Source organism: Eucyclogobius newberryi, unplaced genomic scaffold, assembly GCF_026437365.1.
Source record: "Eucyclogobius newberryi isolate DKJ021-1_F unplaced genomic scaffold, fEucNew1.0.hap1 SCAF_8, whole genome shotgun sequence".
In the NCBI taxonomy this organism is placed as follows: domain Eukaryota; kingdom Metazoa; phylum Chordata; class Actinopteri; order Gobiiformes; family Gobiidae; genus Eucyclogobius; species Eucyclogobius newberryi.
Genome location: NW_027316500.1, coordinates 34,269,763 through 34,292,742, shown reverse-complemented (window position 1 = coordinate 34,292,742; position 22,980 = coordinate 34,269,763). Strand labels below are relative to the sequence as shown.

General features: G+C 56.5%; 1 protein-coding gene across 1 annotated transcript; it reads left to right on the top strand.

Annotated features, from left to right (window-relative positions):
* Nucleotides 1–602: 602 nt before the first annotated feature.
* exo1 (exonuclease 1) lies at nucleotides 603–18,521 on the top strand. The gene is made up of 13 exons (XM_072436345.1): nucleotides 603–768; nucleotides 2,832–2,951; nucleotides 4,123–4,246; nucleotides 14,671–14,808; nucleotides 15,055–15,267; nucleotides 15,344–15,531; nucleotides 15,669–15,771; nucleotides 16,022–16,144; nucleotides 16,190–16,370; nucleotides 16,526–16,745; nucleotides 17,038–17,472; nucleotides 17,588–17,966; nucleotides 18,348–18,521. Exons 1-13 carry the CDS (start codon nucleotides 608–610, stop codon nucleotides 18,519–18,521), a joined length of 2,559 nt encoding a protein of 852 aa, XP_072292446.1. The 5' UTR covers nucleotides 603–607.
* The last annotated feature ends 4,459 nt before the right edge of the window (nucleotides 18,522–22,980 follow it).

Sequence of the window (22,980 nt, the reverse complement as noted above, 5' to 3'; positions counted from 1 at the left end):
GTTGTCGCCAGCCAATAGGAGAGCAGTAGGTTGACACGTGTCCATGTCTCGTCCAATAGGAGCTGTTTGTACAAATGCACGGATTTTGCCGCTAAAAGCAAACTCCGTCCAGCGCCGTGTTTTCGTCTCTTTTTGCTCCGTTTTGCTGTTTAAAAGCTGTTTAAAACGCACAGGTAAAGCCACATCACGGATTATTCAGAGTTACTATGTTAGATAAGTACCAGCCTGCTAAACTCTTTGTTCTATGTGTTTTAACTGTCGTTGTCGGAGTGTTTTTAGCCGTTGGTTGTGTCTCTGTGAATCTGAAAATGTTTAAATTGACATGTTTGACTGAATATGTCGCTTTAAAGTCACATTAAGTCTCTGAATGTCTCTGTTTATAATGACTTTATGTTGTTTAAATGTCACGATCTGTATTTCAATCCACACAAATCACACTGTCACGTGTCATGATCTTATAGTCGTTATGTACTTAAAGTAGATATGTTTGATTCTCATGCACACACTTGCTTTGTTGATAAACTACAATAATAATGGCATAATATGAATATGAATAATAAAAAGAGCAAATGCATCCTCGGTCCAGGCTCTGCTGCCCCGGTGCATCATGGGTATCTCCGGTTTGCTGCAGTTCATCAAAGACGCGTCGGAGCCGGTGAACGTGAAGAAATACAGAGGTCAGACTGTGGCCGTGGACACGTACTGCTGGCTCCACAAGGGGGCGTTCTCCTGCGCCGAGAAGCTGGCCAAAGGAGAACCAACTGACCAGTGAGTACCAGGGGACAACTGACCAGTGAGTACCAGGGGACAACTGACCAGTGAGTACCAGGGGACAACTGACCAGTGAGTACCAGGGGACAACTGACCGTGAGTACCAGGGGACAACTGACCAGTGAGTACCAGGGGACAACTGACCGTGAGTACCAGGGGACAACTGACCGTGAGTACCAGGGGACAACTGACCAGTGAGTACCAGGGGACAACTGACCAGTGAGTACCAGGGGACAACTGACCAGTGAGTACCAGGGGACAACTGACCGTGAGTACCAGGGGACAACTGACCGTGAGTACCAGGGGACAACTGACCGTGAGTACCAGGGGACAACTGACCAGTGAGTACCAGGGGACAACTGACCAGTGAGTACCAGGGGACAACTGACCGTGAGTACCAGGGGACAACTGACCGTGAGTACCAGGGGACAACTGACCGTGAGTACCAGGGGACAACTGACCAGTGAGTACCAGGGGACAACTGACCAGTGAGTACCAGGGGACAACTGACCGTGAGTACCAGGGGACAACTGACCGTGAGTACCAGGGGACAACTGACCGTGAGTACCAGGGGACAACTGACCGTGAGTACCAGGGGACAACTGACCAGTGAGTACCAGGGGACAACTGACCGTGAGTACCAGGGGACAACTGACCGTGAGTACCAGGGGACAACTGACCAGTGAGTACCAGGGGACAACTGACCAGTGAATACCAGGGGACAACTGACCGTGAGTACCAGGGGACAACTGACCGTGAGTACCAGGGGACAACTGACCAGTGAGTACCAGGGGACAACTGACCAGTGAATACCAGGGGACAACTGACCAGTGAGTACCAGGGGACAACTGACCAGTGAATACCAGGGGACAACTGACCGTGAGTACCAGGGGACAACTGACCAGTGAGTACCAGGGGACAACTAACCAGTGAGTACCAGGGGACAACTGACCAGTGAATACCAGGGGACAACTGACCAGTGAGTACCAGGGGATAACTGACCAGTGAGTACCAGGGGACAACTAACCAGTGAGTGCCAGGGGACAACTGACCAGTGAATACCAGGGGACAACTGACCAGTGAGTACCAGGGGACAACTGACCGTGAGTACCAGGGGACAACTAACCAGTGAGTACCAGGGGACAACTAACCAGTGAGTACCAGGGGACAACTGACCAGTGAGTACCAGGGGACAACTGACCAGTGAGTACCAGGGGACAACTGACCAGTGAGTACCAGGGGACAACTAAACAGTGAGTACCAGGGGACAACTGACCAGTGAGTACCAGGGGACAACTGACCAGTGAGTACCAGGGGACAACTGACCAGGGAGTACCAGGGGACTACAACTGACCAGGGAGTACCAGGGAACTACAACTGACCAGGGAGTACCAGGGAACTACAACTGACCAGTGAGTACCAGGGAACTACAACTGACCAGTGAGTACCAGGGAACTACAACTGACCAGTGAGTACCAGGGAACTACAACTGACCAGTGAGTACCAGGGAACTACAACTGACCAGTGAGTACCAGGGGACAACTGACCGTGAGTACCAGGGAACTACAACTGACCAGTGAGTACCAGGGAACTACAACTGACCAGTGAGTACCAGGGGACAACTGACCAGTCAGTACCAGGGGACAACTGACCAGTGAGTACCAGGGGACAACTGACCAGGGAGTACCAGGGGACTACAACTGACCAGGGAGTACCAGGGAACTACAACTGACCAGGGAGTACCAGGGAACTACAACTGACCAGTGAGTACCAGGGAACTACAACTGACCAGTGAGTACCAGGGAACTACAACTGACCAGTGAGTACCAGGGAACTACAACTGACCAGTGAGTACCAGGGGACAACTGACCAGTGAGTACCAGGGGACAACTGACCGTGAGTACCAGGGAACTACAACTGACCAGTGAGTACCAGGGAACTACAACTGACCAGTGAGTACCAGGGGACAACTGACCAGTCAGTACCAGGGGACAACTGACCAGTGAGTACCAGGGGACAACTGACCAGTGAGTACACGCCACAGACGCTGTGTCCTGCAGGTACGTGTGGTACTGCATGAAGCTCGTGGACATGCTGCTGAACTTCGGAGTCAAACCCGTCCTGGTGTTTGACGGACGAAACCTGCCGTCCAAGAGAGACGTGGAGAAGTCGCGCCGGGAGTGAGTCTGTTTTCACTTCCATCAGCTCGTGTGTCTCTGAACCCCGTGTGTCTCTCTGAACCCCGTGTGTCTCTCTAAACCCAGTGTGTCTCTCTGAACCGTGTGTCTCTCTGAACCCGTGTGTCTCTCTAAACCCAGTGTGTCTCTCTGAACCCGTGTCTCTCTGAACCCGTGTGTCTCTCTGAACCCGTGTGTCTCTCTGAACCCGTGTGTCTCTGAACCCCGTGTGTCTCTCTGAACCCCGTGTGTCTCTCTGAACCCCGTGTGTCTCTCTGAACCCCGTGTGTCTCTCTGAACCCCGTGTGTCTCTCTGAACCCCGTGTGTCTCTCTGAACCCCGTGTGTCTCTCTGAACCCTGTGTGTCTCTCTGAACCCGTGTGTCTCTCTGAACCCGTGTGTCTCTCTGAACCCGTGTGTCTCTCTGAACCCCGTGTGTCTCTCTGAACCCGTGTGTCGCTCTGAACCCCGTGTGTCTCTCTGAACCCGTGTGTCTCTCTGAACCCGTGTGTCTCTCTGAACCCGTGTGTCTCTCTGAACCCGTGTGTCTCTCTGAACCCGTGTGTCTCTCTAAACCCAGTGTGTCTCTCTAAACCCTGTGTGTCTCTCTAAACCCTGTGTGTCTCTCTAAACCCTGTGTGTCTCTCTAAACCCAGTGTGTCTCTCTGAACCGTGTGTCTCTCTGAACCCGTGTGTCTCTCTAAACCCAGTGTGTCTCTCTAAACCCAGTGTGTCTCTCTAAACCCTGTGTGTCTCTCTAAACCCTGTGTGTCTCTCTAAACCCTGTGTGTCTCTCTGAACCCGTGTGTCTCTCTAAACCCTGTGTGTCTCTCTAAACCCAGTGTGTCTCTCTGAACCCGTGTGTCTCTCTGAACCCGTGTGTCTCTCTGAACCCGTGTGTCTCTCTGAACCCGTGTGTCTCTCTGAACCCGTGTGTCTCTCTGAACCCAGTGTGTCTCTCTGAACCCAGTGTGTCTCTCTGAACCCAGTGTGTCTCTCTGAACCCAGTGTGTCTCTCTAAACCCAGTGTGTCTCTCTGAACCCAGTGTGTCTCTCTGAACCCGTGTGTCGCTCTGAACCCCGTGTGTCTCTCTGAACCCAGTGTGTCTCTCTGAACCCAGTGTGTCTCTCTGAACCCAGTGTGTCTCTCTAAACCCGTGTGTCTCTGTTGCAGGCGTCGTGAGTTGAACCTGCAGAAGGGGAAGAAGCTGCTCAGAGAAGGAAAAGTGTCTGAGGCTCGAGACTGTTTCAACCGCTGCGTCAACATCACTCCAGCCATGGCCCACAACCTAATCAAGGTCTGACATCACGAGATTACAACGTCACGAGATCACGCCATCACGACGTGTCCTGTCTCTGCGTCACGTGTTACAGACGTCACGTGACGTCTCTGCGGTCACATGACGTCTGCGGTCACGTGTTTCTGCGGTCACGTGTTACAGACGTCACGTGGCGTCTCTGCGGTCACGTGTTACAGACGTCACGTGACGTCTCTGCGGTTACGTGTTACAGACGTCACGTGACGTCGCTGCGGTCACGTGTTACAGACGTCGCGTGGCGTCTCTGCGGTCACGTGTTACAGACGTCACGTGACGTCTCTGCGGTTACGTGTTACAGACGTCACGTGACGTCGCTGCGGTCACGTGTTACAGACGTCGCGTGGCGTCTCTGCGGTCACGTGTTAGACGTCACGTGACGTCTCTGCGGTCACGTGACGTCCGCGGTCACATGTTACAGACGTCACGTGCCGTCTCTGCGGTCACGGGACGTCTCTGCGGTCACGTGTTACAGACATCACGTGGCGTCTCTGCAGACATCACGTGGCGTCTCTGCAGACGTCACGTGGCGTCTCTGCAGACGTCACGTGGCGTCTCTGCAGACGTCACGTGGCGTCTCTGCAGACGTCACGTGGCGTCTCTGCGGTCACGTGTTACAGACGTCACGTGGCGTCTCTGCGGTCACGTGTTACAGACGTCGCGTGACGTCTCTGCGGTCACGTGTTACAGACGTCGCGTGACGTCTCTGCGGTCACGTGTTACAGACGTCGCGTGACGTCTGCGGTCACGTGACGTCTGCGGTCACGTGACGTCTGCGGTCACGTGACGTCTGCGGTCGCGTGACTTCTCTGCGGTCACGTGACGTCTGCGGTCACGTGTTACAGACGTCGCGTGACGTCTCTGCGGTCACGTGTTACAGACGTCACGTGACGTCTCTGCGGTCACGTGTTACAGACGTCGCGTGGCGTTTCTGCGGTTACGTGTTACAGACGTCACGTGACGTCGCTGCGGTCACGTGTTACAGACGTCACGTCTCTGCGGTTACGTGTTACAGACGTCGCGTGGCGTCTCTGCGGCCACGTGTTACAGACGTCACGTGACAGACGTCACGTGACTTCTCTGCGGTTACGTGTTACAGACGTCACGTGACTTCTCTGCGGTTACGTGTTACAGACGTCGCGTGACGTCTCTGCGGTCACGTGTTACAGACGTCACGTGACGTCTCTGCGGTCACGTGTTACAGACGTCGCGTGGCGTCTGCGGTTACGTGTTACAGACGTCGCGTGACGTCTCTGCGGTCACATGACGTCTGCGGTCACGTGTTTCTGCGGTCACGTGTTACAGACGTCACGTGGCGTCTCTGCGGTCACGTGTTACAGACGTCACGTGACGTCTCTGCGGTTACGTGTTACAGACGTCACGTGACGTCGCTGCGGTCACGTGTTACAGACGTCGCGTGGCGTCTCTGCGGTTACGTGTTACAGACGTCGCGTGGCGTCTCTGCGGTCACGTGTTAGACGTCACGTGACGTCTCTGCGGTCACGTGACGTCCGCGGTCACATGTTACAGACGTCACGTGCCGTCTCTGCGGTCACGGGACGTCTCTGCGGTCACGTGTTACAGACATCACGTGGCGTCTCTGCAGACATCACGTGGCGTCTCTGCAGACGTCACGTGGCGTCTCTGCAGACGTCACGTGGCGTCTCTGCAGACGTCACGTGGCGTCTCTGCAGACGTCACGTGGCGTCTCTGCGGTCACGTGTTACAGACGTCACGTGGCGTCTCTGCGGTCACGTGTTACAGACGTCGCGTGACGTCTCTGCGGTCACGTGTTACAGACGTCGCGTGACGTCTCTGCGGTCACGTGTTACAGACGTCGCGTGACGTCTGCGGTCACGTGACGTCTGCGGTCACGTGACGTCTGCGGTCACGTGACGTCTGCGGTCGCGTGACTTCTCTGCGGTCACGTGACGTCTGCGGTCACGTGTTACAGACGTCGCGTGACGTCTCTGCGGTCACGTGTTACAGACGTCACGTGACGTCTCTGCGGTCACGTGTTACAGACGTCGCGTGGCGTTTCTGCGGTTACGTGTTACAGACGTCACGTGACGTCGCTGCGGTCACGTGTTACAGACGTCACGTCTCTGCGGTTACGTGTTACAGACGTCGCGTGGCGTCTCTGCGGCCACGTGTTACAGACGTCACGTGACAGACGTCACGTGACTTCTCTGCGGTTACGTGTTACAGACGTCACGTGACTTCTCTGCGGTTACGTGTTACAGACGTCGCGTGACGTCTCTGCGGTCACGTGTTACAGACGTCACGTGACGTCTCTGCGGTCACGTGTTACAGACGTCGCGTGGCGTCTGCGGTTACGTGTTACAGACGTCGCGTGACGTCGCTGCGGTCACGTGTTACAGACGTCACGTGACGTCGCTGCGGTCACGTGTTACAAACGTCGCGTCTCTGCAGTTACGTGTTACAGACGTCACGTGACGTCTCTGCGGTTACGTGTTACAGACGTCACGTGACGTCGCTGCGGTCACGTGTTACAGACGTCGCGTGGCGTCTCTGCGGTCACGTGTTACAGACGTCACGTGACGTCTTTACAGACGTCACGTGGCGTCTCTGCGGTCACGTGTTAGACGTCACGTGACGTCTCTGCGGTCACGTGACGTCTGCGGTCACGTGTTACAGACGTCGCGTGGCGTCTCTGCGGCCACGTGTTACAGACGTCACGTGACACAGACGTCACGTGACTTCTCTGCGGTTACGTGTTACAGACGTCACGTGACTTCTCTGCGGTCACGTGTTACAGACGTCGCGTGACGTCGCTGCGGTCACGTGTTACAGACGTCACGTGACGTCGCTGCGGTCACGTGTTACAGACGTCGCGTGGCGTCTCTGCGGTCACGTGTTACAGACGTCGCGTGGCGTCTCTGCGGTCACGTGTTACAGACGTCACGTGGCGTCTCTGCGGTCACGTGTTACAGACGTCGCGTCTCTGATGTTACGTGTTACAGACGTCACGTGACGTCGCTGCGGTCACGTGTTACAGACGTCGCGTGGCGTCTCTGCGGTCACGTGTTACAGACGTCACGTGACTTCTCTGCGGTTACGTGTTACAGACGTCGCGTGACTTCTCTGCGGTTACGTGTTACAGACGTCGCGTGACGTCTCTGCGGTCACGTGTTACAGACGTCGCGTGACGTCGCTGCGGTCACGTGTTACAGACGTCGCGTGGCGTCTCTGCGGTCACGTGTTACAGACGTCGCGTGGCGTCCCTGCGGTCACGTGTTACAGACGTCGCGTGGCGTCTCTGCGGTTACGTGTTACAGACGTCGCGTGGCGTCTGCGGTTACGTGTTACAGACGTCGCGTGGCGTCTCTGCGGTCACGTGTTACAGACGTCACGTGACTTCTCTGCGGTTAAGTGTTACAGACGTCGCGTGACGTCTCTGCGGTCACGTGTTACAGACGTCGCGTGACGTCTCTGCGGTCACGTGTTACAGACGTCGCGTGACGTCTCTGCGGTCACGTGTTACAGACGTCGCGTGGCGTCTCTGCGGTCACGTGTTACAGACGTCGCGTGACGTCTCTGCGGTCACGTGTTACAGACGTCGCGTGGCGTCTCTGCGGTCACGTGTTAGAGACGTCACGTGACGTCGCTGCGGTCACGTGTTATAGACGTTGCGTCTCTGCGGTTACGTGTTAGACGTCGCGTGGCGTCTCTGCGGTCACGTGTTACAGACGTCACGTGACTTCTCTGCGGTCACGTGTTACAGACGTCGCGTGACGTCTCTGCGGTCACGTGTTACAGACGTCGCGTGGCGTCTCTGCGGTTACGTGTTACAGACGTCGCGTGACGTCGCTGCGGTCACGTGTTACAGACGTCACGTGACGTCGCTGCGGTCACGTGTTACAGACGTCGCGTCTCTGCGATTACGTGTTAGACGTCGCGTGGCGTCTCTGCGGTTACGTGTTACAGACGTCGCGTGACGTCTCTGCGGTCACGTGTTACAGACGTCGCGTGACGTCGCTGCGGTCACGTGTTACAGACGTCGCGTGGCGTCCCTGCGGTCACGTGTTACAGACGTCGCGTGGCGTCTCTGCGGTTACGTGTTACAGACGTCGCGTGGCGTCTGCGATTACGTGTTACAGACGTCGCGTGGCGTCTGCGGTTACGTGTTACAGACGTCGCGTGGCGTCTCTGCGGTCACGTTTTACAGACGTCGCGTGACGTCTCTGCGGTCACGTGTTACAGACGTCGCGTGGCGTTTCTGCGGTTACGTGTTACAGACGTCACGTGACGTCGCTGCGGTCACGTGTTACAGACGTCACGTCTCTGCGGTTACGTGTTACAGACGTCGCGTGGCGTCTCTGCGGCCACGTGTTACAGACGTCACGTGACAGACGTCACGTGACTTCTCTGCGGTTACGTGTTACAGACGTCACGTGACTTCTCTGCGGTTACGTGTTACAGACGTCGCGTGACGTCTCTGCGGTCACGTGTTACAGACGTCACGTGACGTCTCTGCGGTCACGTGTTACAGACGTCGCGTGGCGTCTGCGGTTACGTGTTACAGACGTCGCGTGACGTCGCTGCGGTCACGTGTTACAGACGTCACGTGACGTCGCTGCGGTCACGTGTTACAAACGTCGCGTCTCTGCAGTTACGTGTTACAGACGTCACGTGACGTCTCTGCGGTTACGTGTTACAGACGTCACGTGACGTCGCTGCGGTCACGTGTTACAGACGTCGCGTGGCGTCTCTGCGGTCACGTGTTACAGACGTCGCGTGACGTCTCTGCGGTCACGTGTTACAGACGTCGCGTGGCGTCTCTGCGGTCACGTGTTAGAGACGTCACGTGACGTCGCTGCGGTCACGTGTTATAGACGTTGCGTCTCTGCGGTTACGTGTTAGACGTCGCGTGGCGTCTCTGCGGTCACGTGTTACAGACGTCACGTGACTTCTCTGCGGTCACGTGTTACAGACGTCGCGTGACGTCTCTGCGGTCACGTGTTACAGACGTCGCGTGGCGTCTCTGCGGTTACGTGTTACAGACGTCGCGTGACGTCGCTGCGGTCACGTGTTACAGACGTCACGTGACGTCGCTGCGGTCACGTGTTACAGACGTCGCGTCTCTGCGATTACGTGTTAGACGTCGCGTGGCGTCTCTGCGGTTACGTGTTACAGACGTCGCGTGACGTCTCTGCGGTCACGTGTTACAGACGTCGCGTGACGTCGCTGCGGTCACGTGTTACAGACGTCGCGTGGCGTCCCTGCGGTCACGTGTTACAGACGTCGCGTGGCGTCTCTGCGGTTACGTGTTACAGACGTCGCGTGGCGTCTGCGATTACGTGTTACAGACGTCGCGTGGCGTCTGCGGTTACGTGTTACAGACGTCGCGTGGCGTCTCTGCGGTCACGTTTTACAGACGTCGCGTGACGTCTCTGCGGTCACGTGTTACAGACGTCGCGTGGCGTTTCTGCGGTTACGTGTTACAGACGTCACGTGACGTCGCTGCGGTCACGTGTTACAGACGTCACGTCTCTGCGGTTACGTGTTACAGACGTCGCGTGGCGTCTCTGCGGCCACGTGTTACAGACGTCACGTGACAGACGTCACGTGACTTCTCTGCGGTTACGTGTTACAGACGTCACGTGACTTCTCTGCGGTTACGTGTTACAGACGTCGCGTGACGTCTCTGCGGTCACGTGTTACAGACGTCACGTGACGTCTCTGCGGTCACGTGTTACAGACGTCGCGTGGCGTCTGCGGTTACGTGTTACAGACGTCGCGTGACGTCGCTGCGGTCACGTGTTACAGACGTCACGTGACGTCGCTGCGGTCACGTGTTACAAACGTCGCGTCTCTGCAGTTACGTGTTACAGACGTCACGTGACGTCTCTGCGGTTACGTGTTACAGACGTCACGTGACGTCGCTGCGGTCACGTGTTACAGACGTCGCGTGGCGTCTCTGCGGTCACGTGTTACAGACGTCACGTGACGTCTTTACAGACGTCACGTGGCGTCTCTGCGGTCACGTGTTAGACGTCACGTGACGTCTCTGCGGTCACGTGACGTCTGCGGTCACGTGTTACAGACGTCGCGTGGCGTCTCTGCGGCCACGTGTTACAGACGTCACGTGACACAGACGTCACGTGACTTCTCTGCGGTTACGTGTTACAGACGTCACGTGACTTCTCTGCGGTCACGTGTTACAGACGTCGCGTGACGTCGCTGCGGTCACGTGTTACAGACGTCACGTGACGTCGCTGCGGTCACGTGTTACAGACGTCGCGTGGCGTCTCTGCGGTCACGTGTTACAGACGTCGCGTGGCGTCTCTGCGGTCACGTGTTACAGACGTCACGTGGCGTCTCTGCGGTCACGTGTTACAGACGTCGCGTCTCTGATGTTACGTGTTACAGACGTCACGTGACGTCGCTGCGGTCACGTGTTACAGACGTCGCGTGGCGTCTCTGCGGTCACGTGTTACAGACGTCACGTGACTTCTCTGCGGTTACGTGTTACAGACGTCGCGTGACTTCTCTGCGGTTACGTGTTACAGACGTCGCGTGACGTCTCTGCGGTCACGTGTTACAGACGTCGCGTGACGTCGCTGCGGTCACGTGTTACAGACGTCGCGTGGCGTCTCTGCGGTCACGTGTTACAGACGTCGCGTGGCGTCCCTGCGGTCACGTGTTACAGACGTCGCGTGGCGTCTCTGCGGTTACGTGTTACAGACGTCGCGTGGCGTCTGCGGTTACGTGTTACAGACGTCGCGTGGCGTCTCTGCGGTCACGTGTTACAGACGTCACGTGACTTCTCTGCGGTTAAGTGTTACAGACGTCGCGTGACGTCTCTGCGGTCACGTGTTACAGACGTCGCGTGACGTCTCTGCGGTCACGTGTTACAGACGTCGCGTGACGTCTCTGCGGTCACGTGTTACAGACGTCGCGTGACGTCTCTGCGGTCACGTGTTACAGACGTCGCGTGGCGTCTCTGCGGTCACGTGTTACAGACGTCGCGTGACGTCTCTGCGGTCACGTGTTACAGACGTCGCGTGGCGTCTCTGCGGTCACGTGTTAGAGACGTCACGTGACGTCGCTGCGGTCACGTGTTATAGACGTTGCGTCTCTGCGGTTACGTGTTAGACGTCGCGTGGCGTCTCTGCGGTCACGTGTTACAGACGTCACGTGACTTCTCTGCGGTCACGTGTTACAGACGTCGCGTGACGTCTCTGCGGTCACGTGTTACAGACGTCGCGTGGCGTCTCTGCGGTTACGTGTTACAGACGTCGCGTGACGTCGCTGCGGTCACGTGTTACAGACGTCACGTGACGTCGCTGCGGTCACGTGTTACAGACGTCGCGTCTCTGCGATTACGTGTTAGACGTCGCGTGGCGTCTCTGCGGTTACGTGTTACAGACGTCGCGTGACGTCTCTGCGGTCACGTGTTACAGACGTCGCGTGACGTCGCTGCGGTCACGTGTTACAGACGTCGCGTGGCGTCCCTGCGGTCACGTGTTACAGACGTCGCGTGGCGTCTCTGCGGTTACGTGTTACAGACGTCGCGTGGCGTCTGCGATTACGTGTTACAGACGTCGCGTGGCGTCTGCGGTTACGTGTTACAGACGTCGCGTGGCGTCTCTGCGGTCACGTTTTACAGACGTCGCGTGACGTCTCTGCGGTCACGTGTTACAGACGCCGCGTGGCGTCTCTGCGGTCACGTGTTACAGACGTCGCGTGGCGTCTCTGCGGTCACGTGTTACAGACGTCGCGTGGCGTCTCTGCGGTCACGTGTTACAGACGTCGCGTGACGTCTCTGCGGTCACGTGTTACAGACGTCGCGTGGCGTCTCTGCGGTTACGTGTTACAGACGTCACGTGACTTCTCTGCAGTTACGTGTTACAGACGTCGCGTGACGTCTCTGCGGTCACGTTACAGACGTCGCGTGGCGTCTCTGCGGTTACTTGTTACAGACGTCACGTCTCTGCGGTTACTTGTTACAGACGTCACGTCTCTGCGGTCACGTGTTACAGACGTCACGTGACGTCTCTGCGGTCACGTGTTACAGACGTTACGTGGCGTCTCTGCGGTCACGTGTTACAGACGTCACGTGACGTCTCTGCGGTCACGTGTTACAGACGTCACGTGACTTCTCTGCGGTTACGTGTTACAGACGTCGCGTGACGTCTCTGCGGTCACGTGTTACAGACGTCGCGTGGCGTCTCTGCGGTTACTTGTTACAGACGTCACGTCTCTGCGGTCACGTGTTACAGACGTTACGTGGCGTCTCTGCGGTCACGTGTTACAGACGTCACGTGACGTCTCTGCGGTCACGTGTTACAGACGTCACGTGACGTCGCTGCGGTCACGTGTTACAGACGTCGCGTGACGTCGCTGCGGTCACGTGTTACAGACGTCGCGTGGCGTCTCTGCGGTTACGTGTTACAGACGTCGCGTGGCGTCTCTGCGGTCACGTGTTACAGACGTCACGTGGCGTCTCTGCGGTCACGTGTTACAGACGTCGCGTGGCGTCTCTGCGGTTACGTGTTACAGACGTCACGTGACGTTGCTGCGGGCACGTGTTACAGACGTCGCGTGGCGTCTCTGCGGTCACGTGTTACAGACGTCGCGTGGCGTCTCTGCGGTTACGTGTTACAGACGTCACGTGACGTTGCTGCGGTCACCTGTTACAGACGTCACGTGACGTCGCTGCGGTCACCTCTTACAGACGTCACGTGATGTCGCTGCGGTTACGTATTACAGACGTCACGTGGCGTCTCTGCGGTTACGTGTTACAGACGTCGCGTGGCGTCTCTGCGGTTACGTGACGTCTGCGGTCACGTGTTACAGACGTCACGTGACTTCTCTGCGGTCACGTGTTACAGACGTGACTTCTCTGCGGTTACGTGTTACAGACGTCGCGTGGCGTCTCTGCGGTTACGTGTTACAGACGTCGCGTGGCTTCTCTGCGGTTACGTGACGTCTGCGGTCACGTGTTACAGACGTCACGTGACTTCTCTGCGGTCACGTGTTACAGACGTGACTTCTCTGCGGTCACGTGTTACAGACGTCACGTGACTTCTCTGCGGTCACGTGTTACAGACGTGACTTCTCTGCGGTTACGTGTTACAGACGTCGCGTGGCGTCTCTGCGGTTACGTGACGTCTGCGGTCACGTGTTACAGACGTCACGTGACTCCTCTGCGGTCACGTGTTACAGACGTCACGTCTCTGCGGTCACGTGTTACAGACGTCACGTGACGTCTCTGCGGTCACGTGTTACAGACGTTACGTGGCGTCTCTGCGGTCACGTGTTACAGACGTCACGTGACGTCTCTGCGGTCACGTGTTACAGACGTCACGTGACGTCGCTGCGGTCACGTGTTACAGACGTCGCGTGACGTCGCTGCGGTCACGTGTTACAGACGTCGCGTGGCGTCTCTGCGGTCACGTGTTACAGACGTCGCGTGGCGTCTCTGCGGTCACGTGTTACAGACGTCGCGTGGCGTCTCTGCGGTTACGTGTTACAGACGTCGCGTGACGTCGCTGCGGGCACGTGTTACAGACGTCGCGTGGCGTCTCTGCGGTCACGTGTTACAGACGTCGCGTGGCGTCTCTGCGGTTACGTGTTACAGACGTCACGTGACGTTGCTGCGGTCACCTGTTACAGACGTCACGTGACGTCGCTGCGGTCACCTCTTACAGACGTCACGTGATGTCGCTGCGGTTACGTATTACAGACGTCGCGTGGCGTCTCTGCGGTTACGTGTTACAGACGTCGCGTGGCGTCTCTGCGGTTACGTGTTACAGACGTGACTTCTCTGCGGTCACGTGTTACAGACGTCACGTGACTTCTCTGCGGTCACGTGTTACAGACGTGACTTCTCTGCGGTTACGTGTTACAGACGTCGCGTGGCGTCTCTGCGGTTACGTGACGTCTGCGGTCACGTGTTACAGACGTCACGTGACTTCTCTGCGGTCACGTGTTACAGACGTGACTTCTCTGCGGTCACGTGTTACAGACGTCACGTGACTTCTCTGCGGTCACGTGTTACAGACGTGACTTCTCTGCGGTTACGTGTTACAGACGTCGCGTGGCGTCTCTGCGGTTACGTGACGTCTGCGGTCACGTGTTACAGACGTCACGTGACTTCTCTGCGGTCACGTGTTACAGACGTGACTTCTCTGCGGTCACGTGTTACAGACGTCACGTGACTCCTCTGCGGTCACGTGTTACAGACGTGACTTCTCTGCGGTCACGTGTTACAGACGTCGCGTGACTTATCTCCGACACGCCCTCTGATCATTAAGACATATTGTTAGCACTATTCGTCGTCCCTTTTATTCGACTGTTTTTTACAGTGTAGAGTAAATTAAGTGACTTGTGCGTCTGCGTGTTGTGCGTGTTGTGCGTGTTGTGCGTGTGCGTTGCAGGCGGCGCGCTCTCGTGGCGTGGACTGCCTGGTGGCGCCGTACGAGGCGGACGCTCAGCTGGCCTTCCTCAGCAGAAGCGGTTTGGCTCGTGCCGTGATCACGGAGGACTCGGACCTTCTCGCCTTCGGCTGCAAGAACGTGAGGGTCATTTAAAGGTCACACACTTCATCTTCTGCTGGACCCACGGGACAGAACCCCCACGGGACAGAACCCCCACGGGACAGAAGGAGATCTTTAGTGAAGCTACAGCAGGTTTTGTTTGAACGTTTGAGGACGTTTTCGGGACATATTTGTGACTTCTTCTGGTCTAAAGCAGTGACTACACTCACCTCTCCCGTCTTCACCCTCCTGTAGTTCTTGACCTCTTGCCTGTCGTTCCTTCAGGTCATCCTCAAAATGGACAAACAGGGGAACGGTCTGGAGATTGACCAGGGCCATTTGGGGCGGGTCAAGTCTCTGGGGGGCGTCTTCACGGAGGAGAAGTTCCGTCACATGTGCATCCTCTCGGGCTGCGACTACCTGCCCTCGCTCCACGGCATCGGCCTGGGCAAAGCCTGCAAGCTGCTGCGGCTTGCCAGGGACCCCGACGTCCTCAAGGTCAGACATGGACGTGATGATGTGGAAGGGCATCTGGCACGGGGCGGGTCATCAGTGCGGGCTCTTTGTTCCTCAGGTGATAAAGAAGATGGGTCAGTATCTGAAGATGGACCTGCTCGTCCCGGACTCGTACTTGGAGGGTTTCGTTCGGGCCGAGAACACGTTCCTGTACCAGCTCGTGTTCGACCCGCGGAGCCGGCGAGTCGTGCCCCTGAACCCGTACGACCAGAACATCCGACCCGAAGAGCTGGGCTACGCCGGGACGTATCCTACTACACCGGGTCTAAGGCGGGTCTAAGGCAGGTCTAAAGCGGGACTAAAGCGGGACTAAAGCGGGACTAAAGCGGGTCTAAAGCGGGTCTGGGGCTAGTGTGATTGAAGCCTTGACGTGCCATGTGCAGAAACATCGGGGATGACAAAGGTCTGCAGATGGCTCTGGGAAACCTGGACCTCAACACTCTGGAGAAGATCGACGACTTCTGTCCCGACGCTCCTCAGACACGGGTACAAAGAGTGTCATTGTTCCTCACACAGATCTTCAGAGTGTCATTGTTCCTCACACAGATCTTCAGAGTGTCATTGTTCCTCACACAGATCTTCAGAGTGTCATTGTTCCTCACACAGATCTTCAGAGTGTCATTGTTCCTCACACAGATCTTCAGAGTGTCATTGTTCCTCACACAGATCTTCAGAGTGTCATTGTTCCTCACACAGATCTTCAGAGTGTCATTGTTCCTCACGTTCTTGTTTGCAGCTGTCTAAACCTCGCAGTCGCAGTTGGACAGACTCGCCCTCCTCGTTCACCTCCGGCTGCAGTATCTGGAGGAGAGGAGCCCCCTCAGCGCCCCCTGGAGCCCCCTCAGCGCCCCCTGGAGCCCCCTCAGCGCCCCCTGGAGCCCCCTCAGCGCCCCATAAAGCCCCCTCAGCGCCCCCTGGAGCCCCCTCAGCGCCCCCTGGAGCCCCCTCAGCTTCCCCTGGAGCCCCCTCAGCGCCCCCTGGAGCCCCCTCTGCTCCCTCTGCAGAGCCCACAGCCTCCACCAGAGGGCAGCACAGGGTGGTGAGTGTGGCTCCTCTGAGGCTGCAGGTCAAGAGGCCCAGAGAAGGTGAGGATACACCTGAAGACTCAACAAACCTGTACTTGATCCATCTCAGTATCTCAGTATCTCAGTATCTAGGAGAACAAAGAAGCTTGTTGGAGGCTCAGTGAGAGTAAAACCATTCTGTCCACACATCTCATCAGCCTTTTGTGTCCTTGCAGATTCTTCTCTGTCGGACCAGGACTTGTTCCTGCAGTACTCGTCCAACGGTCAGAAGCGTCCCAGATCTGAAGCTGCTCCTCCTCCCGCCGCCTCCTGCTCCTCCTCCTCATCCTCCTCTTCATCTAAAGCTCCGCCTCCGCTCAGAAGCAGAAACAGATTTGCCACGTTGCTGCAGAGGAGGAACCATCTCCCGGAGGAGGACGGAGCCTTCAGCAGCAGGTGGAGACCTTCTCGTCCTTTCGCTTCTAAAACACCATCTAGAACTTTAGATTTGACGGAGGTTTCTTTCTTGGATCAGAGGTCAAGTTTCCTCTAAAATAGTCGATTATTCAGATGAGGCCCTGTGTGAACACCACGTGAGGCCAATCCAGGGGCCACTCCAGCAAAAGCGGGCGTGGCACTTTGGAAAGTCCAGTTTAAACTGTCCCAAACTGTTCTCCTTTCTGCTGTGCATAAACACATGAATCTGCGTTTACTTTCCTGGAGGTCATGACCTTTGCTCTTCGTGCAGGTTCTTCAGCTGCAGCTCTTCTTCTCCGACACCACAAACCTCTGCTCGACCTTCACCCCCTCGACCTTCACCCCCTCGACCTTCACCCCCTCGGACCCTCAGACACCTGAGTCCCGACGCTTCAGTGAGCGACGGTGAGGCTCCTGAAGCTCCGTCTGTGGACACGCCCGGCCCGTCTGTGGACACGCCCGGCCCGTCTGTGGACACGCCCGGCCCTTCTCCTCCTGCGTCGCCCCTGGCGGCTCCCGTGTGCTCGCCCTCACCCTCACAGTCGCCCTCGCCTTTGGCTTCCTCGGCCCCGCCCTCGGCCAGCAGCAGCAGAGGACTCCAGCTCTTCCCCTGGTCCAGCTCGTCCTCTGGGCTCTCTGCGCTCAGACGGTTCAGGTTTAAGAGGAGGGACACGCCCACAGATGGTCCAGGTGCTGTCACTCACAGGTGAGCACTTGATAAAGAAAACCTAGAGGAACATGGATCACAGACAAGCCGCTGTGTCTTTCTAACTCAAAAGAGAAGTAAATGAGGTCAGTTTTCTGATTTCCTGTTTCCTCAGCCTTCCAGAAGAGGCGGAGCCGCTGTGGGACTCGCCGCCGTCCCAGGACAGCGCGTACTTCTCCCAGTCGCAACCGTCTCTGTCCTCGTCTCTGCCCTCGTCTCTGTCCTCGTCTCTGCCCTCGTCTCTGCCCTCGTCTCTGTCCTCGTCTCTGCCCTCGTCTCTGCCCTCGTCTCTGCCCTCGTCTCTGTCCTCGTCTCTGCCCTCGTCTCTGTCCTCGTCTCTGCCCTCGTCTCTGCCCTCGTCTCTGCCCTCGTCTCTGTCCTCGTCTCTGCCCTCGTCTCTGCCCTCGTCTCTGCCCTCGTCTCTGTCCTTGTCTCTGCCCTCGTCTCTGTCCTCGTCTCCAGCGCAGAGGAAACCCACTGCTCCTGTTCACAAGGTTTGGAACCTCATGTCTCACAAATGAGAAACTTATGGCCTCATTTGGCCCCTTATGGCCTCATTTGACCCCTTATGGCCTCATTTGGCCCCTTATGGCCTCATTTGGCCCCTTATGGCCTCATTTGGCCCCTTATGGCCTCATTTCGCCCCTTATGGCCTCATTTGGAGTCTGGCATTTCCCAGGTCATATTTTCATCAATATTTATTCCTAATTTGACAGAGACGATCTTTATTTGAATATTTGTTTTGGATCAGGAAAATGAATGAGACGATGTATTTGGTTTGATTGTGTGCGTGGCCTGTGATTGGTTCTTTCCTGAGCCTGTGATTGGTCCTTTCCCGCCTGAACTCTGACGGTGAAACGTCTCTCTCCCTCCAGGCGCCCGGTTTGTCTCGCCCAAACCCGACTCGGGGCCACAAAGTGCGCGCTCTGGGCCCGGCTCGGGTCAGCGGCCTCAAGAGGAAGTCCAGTTCAGGCGGTCAGAAGGAGAACGGCCCCGGGGCCCAGGCCACCATCAGTGCGCTGTGGGAACGCTTCAGCTTCAACAAGTAACTTCAGAGATTAGAGCCTGAAATATGTCTTAGATCTGATCCAAATATTAGAATATGAGAACTCACACGTGTCTGAGACGTTTGTTTGTGTTTCAGAGATTCTCCAAAGATCTGTAACGAGCCTCTGTCTCCTGTGAAAGACAACGTTTTATCATGACTCCACAGCGCCTCCTGCGGGCGAGCGACTCCACAGCGCCTCCTGCGGGCGAGCGACTCCACAGCGCCTCCTGCGGGCGAGCGACTCCACAGCGCCTCCTGCGGGCGAGCGACTCCACAGCGCCTCCTGCGGGCGAGCGACTCCACTCCACAGCGCCTCCTGCGGGCGAGCGACTCCACAGCGCCTCCTGCGGGCGAGCGACTCCACAGCGCCTCCTGCGGGCGAGCGACTCCACTCCACAGCGCCTCCTGCGGGCGAGCGACTCCACAGCGCCTCCTGCGGGCGAGCGACTCCACAGCGCCTCCTGCGGGCGAGCGACTCCACAGCGCCTCCTGCACGCGAGCGACTCCACTCCACAGCGCCTCCTGCGGGCGAGCGACTCCACAGCGCCTCCTGCGGGCGAGCGACTCCACAGCGCCTCCTGCGGGCGAGCGACTCCACAGCGCCTCCTGCACGCGAGCGACTCCACAGCGCCTCCTGCACGCGAGCGACTCCACAGCGCCTCCTGCGGGCGAGCGACTCCACAGCGCCTCCTGCGGGCGAGCGACTCCACAGCGCCTCCTGCGGGCGAGCGACTCCACAGCGCCTCCTGCGGGCGAGCGACTCCACAGCGCCTCCTGCGGGCGAGCGACTCCACAGCGCCTCCTGCGGGCGAGCGACTCCACTCCACAGCGCCTCCTGCGGGCGAGCGACTCCACAGCGCCTCCTGCGGGCGAGCGACTCCACAGCGCCTCCTGCGGGCGAGCGACTCCACAGCGCCTCCTGCACGCGAGCGACTCCACAGCGCCTCCTGCACGCGAGCGACTCCACAGCGCCTCCTGCGGGCGAGCGACTCCACAGCGCCTCCTGCGGGCGAGCGACTCCACAGCGCCTCCTGCGGGCGAGCGACTCCACAGCGCCTCCTGCGGGCGAGCGACTCCACAGCGCCTCCTGCGGGCGAGCGCCTCCTGCGGGCGAGCGACTCCACAGCGCCTCCTGCGGGCGAGCGACTCCACAGCGCCTCCTGCGGGCGAGCGACTCCACAGCGCCTCCTGCGGGCGAGCGACTCCACAGCGCCTCCTGCACGCGAGCGACTCCACAGCGCCTCCTGCACGCGAGCGACTCCACAGCGCCTCCTGCGGGCGAGCGACTCCACAGCGCCTCCTGCGGGCGAGCGACTCCACAGCGCCTCCTGCGGGCGAGCGACTCCACAGCGCCTCCTGCGGGCGAGCGACTCCACAGCGCCTCCTGCGGGCGAGCGACTCCACAGCGCCTCCTGCGGGCGAGCGACTCCACAGCGCCTCCTGCGGGCGAGCAACTCCACAGCGCCTCCTGCGGGCGAGCAACTCCACAACATTTGTCTCAATGTGATGTTCTCAAAATAAAAAAAATAAAAAGTTTTTTGTGTGTGTGTGTGTGTGTGTGTGTGTGTGTGTGTGTCCTCAGAATGCCGCTGTCGTGTGTCATCTCTTATCGTTGGTTGGCGTTCGTGGAATGGTGTGAGGAATGCGTTGGCCCCGCCCCCTCCCGTGTGACCTCACATCCTGTGCGACTGCAGCGTGTTTCACATATTTCAGGTGAAGTGCGGCGGATGTTTCCTTCTAAGGCCTCGACCACGAACGTCACCACATCTGATCAGATCTGATGTTTACGAGTCAGATCTATGTTTCACTGTGTGTGGACCGGCCTCCTGCTGGTGCCAGAGTCAGGAGTAAACATGGACCTCTGACCTCTGCTGTGGTCAGGTCCCTCTCTGAAATCGAGGTGTAAGAGGTTTAAGTGTTGCGTCTGGAGCGATGAGGAATGTCGAGAAACCAGCACGACAACGACTTACCACACAAACATGACAACAATGTGAAGCAGAGCGACAACAGCTCCAAACAACATGTAACGCTAAGTCCTGACCACAGGACTAAACCTGGACGAAACCATGTCTAAACCAGGACTAAACCAGGTCTAAACCAGGTCTAAACCAGGACTAAACCAGGACTAAACCAGGTCTAAATCAGGACTAAACCAGGTCTAAACCAGGACTAAACCAGGTCCAAACCAGGACTGAACCAGGACTCAACCAGGTCTAAACCAGGAATAAACCAAGGCGAAACCAGGACTAAACCAGGTAGAAAACAGGTCTAAACCAGGACTAAACCAGGTCTAAACCAGGTCTAAACCAGGTCCAAACCAGGACTAAACCAGGACTCAACCAGGTCCAAACCAGGACTAAACCAGGTCTAAACCAGGACTAAAACAGGTCTAAACCAGGACTAAACCAGGTCCAAACCAGGACTAAACCAGGTCTAAACGAGGTCTAAACCAGGTCTAAATCAGGACTAAACCAGGTCTAAACCAGGACTAAACCAGGTCCAAACCAGGACTGAACCAGGACTCAACCAGGTCTAAACCAGGAATAAACCAGGAGTCAACCAGGTCCAAACCAGGACTAAACCAAGGTGAAACCAGGACTAAACCAGGACTAAACCAGGTCTAAACCAGGTCCAAACCAGGACTAAACCAGGTCTAAAACAGGTCTAAACCAGGTCCAAACCAGGACTAAACCAGGTCTAAACCAGGTCTAAACCAGGTCTAAACCAGGTCTAAACCAGGACTAAACCAGGACTAAACCAGGTCTAAACCAGGTCTAAACCAGGCCTAAACCAGGTCTAAAACAGGTCCAAACCAGGACTAAACCAGGTCTAAACCAGGTCTAAACCAGGCCTAAACCAGGTCTAAAACAGGTCTAAACCAGATCCAAACCAGGACTAAACTAGGTCTAAACCAGGTCTAAACCAGGACTAAACCAAGTCTAAATCAGGTCCAAACCAGCACTAAACCAGGTCTAAACCAGGTCTAAACCAGGACTAAACCAGGTCCAAACCCGGTCTAAACCAGGTCTAAATCAGGACTAAACCAGGTCTAAACCAGGTCTAAACCAGGTCTAAACCAGGACTAAACCAGGTCCAAACCAGGACTGAACCAGGACTCAACCAGGTCTAAACCAGGAATAAACCAGGAGTCAACCAGGTCCAAACCAGGACTAAACCAAGGCGAAACCAGGACTAAACCAGGACTAAACCAGGTCTAAACCAGGACTAAACCAGGTCTAAACCAGGTCTAAACCAGGTCCAAACCAGGACTAAACCAGGTCTAAACCAGGTCTAAACCAGGACTAAACCAGGTCTAAAACGGGTCCAAACTAGGTCTAAACCAGGTCTAAACCAGGACTAAACCAAGTCTAAATCAGGTCCAAACCAGCACTAAACCAGGTCTAAACCAGGTCTAAACCAGGACTAAACCAGGTCCAAACCCGGTCTAAACCAGGTCTAAATCAGGACTAAACCAGGTCTAAACCAGGTCTAAACCAGGTCTAAACCAGGACTAAACCAGGTCCAAACCAGGACTGAACCAGGACTCAACCAGGTCTAAACCAGGAATAAACCAGGAGTCAACCAGGTCCAAACCAGGACTAAACCAAGGCGAAACCAGGACTAAACCAGGACTAAACCAGGTCTAAACCAGGACTAAACCAGGTCTAAACCAGGTCTAAACCAGGTCTAAACCAGGTCCAAACCAGGACTAAACCAGGTCTAAACCAGGTCTAAACCAGGACTAAACCAGGTCTAAAACGGGTCCAAACCAGGACTAAACCAGGTCCAAACCAGGACTAAACCAGGTCTAAACCAGGTCTAAACCAGGTCTAAACCAGGACTAAACCAGGACTAAATCAGGTCTAAACCAGGTCTAAACCAGGCCTAAACCAGGTCTAAAACAGGTGTAAACCAGGTCCAAACCAGGACTAAACCAGGTCTAAACCAGGTCTAAACCAGGCCTAAACCAGGTCTAAAACAGGTCTAAACCAGATCCAAACCAGGACTAAACTAGGTCTAAACCAGGTCTAAACCAGGACTAAACCAAGTCTAAATCAGGTCCAAACCAGCACTAAACCAGGTCTAAACCAGGTCTAAACCAGGACTAAACCAGGACTAAACCAGGTCTAAACCAGGACTCAACCAGGACTAAACCAGGTCTAAACCAGGTCTAAACCAGGTTTAAACCAGGTCCAAACCAGGTCTAAACCAGGACTAAACCAGAACTAAACCAAGACTAAACCAGAACTAAACCAGGTCTAAACCAGGACTAAACCAGGTCTAAACCAGGACTAAACCAGGTCTAAACCAGGTCCAAACCAGGACTAAACCGGGTCTAAACCGGGACTAAACCAGGACTAAACCGGGACTAAACCGGGACTAAACCAGGTCTAAACCAGGTCTAAACCAGGTCTAAACCAGGACTAAACCAGGTCTAAACCAGGTCTAAACCAGGACAA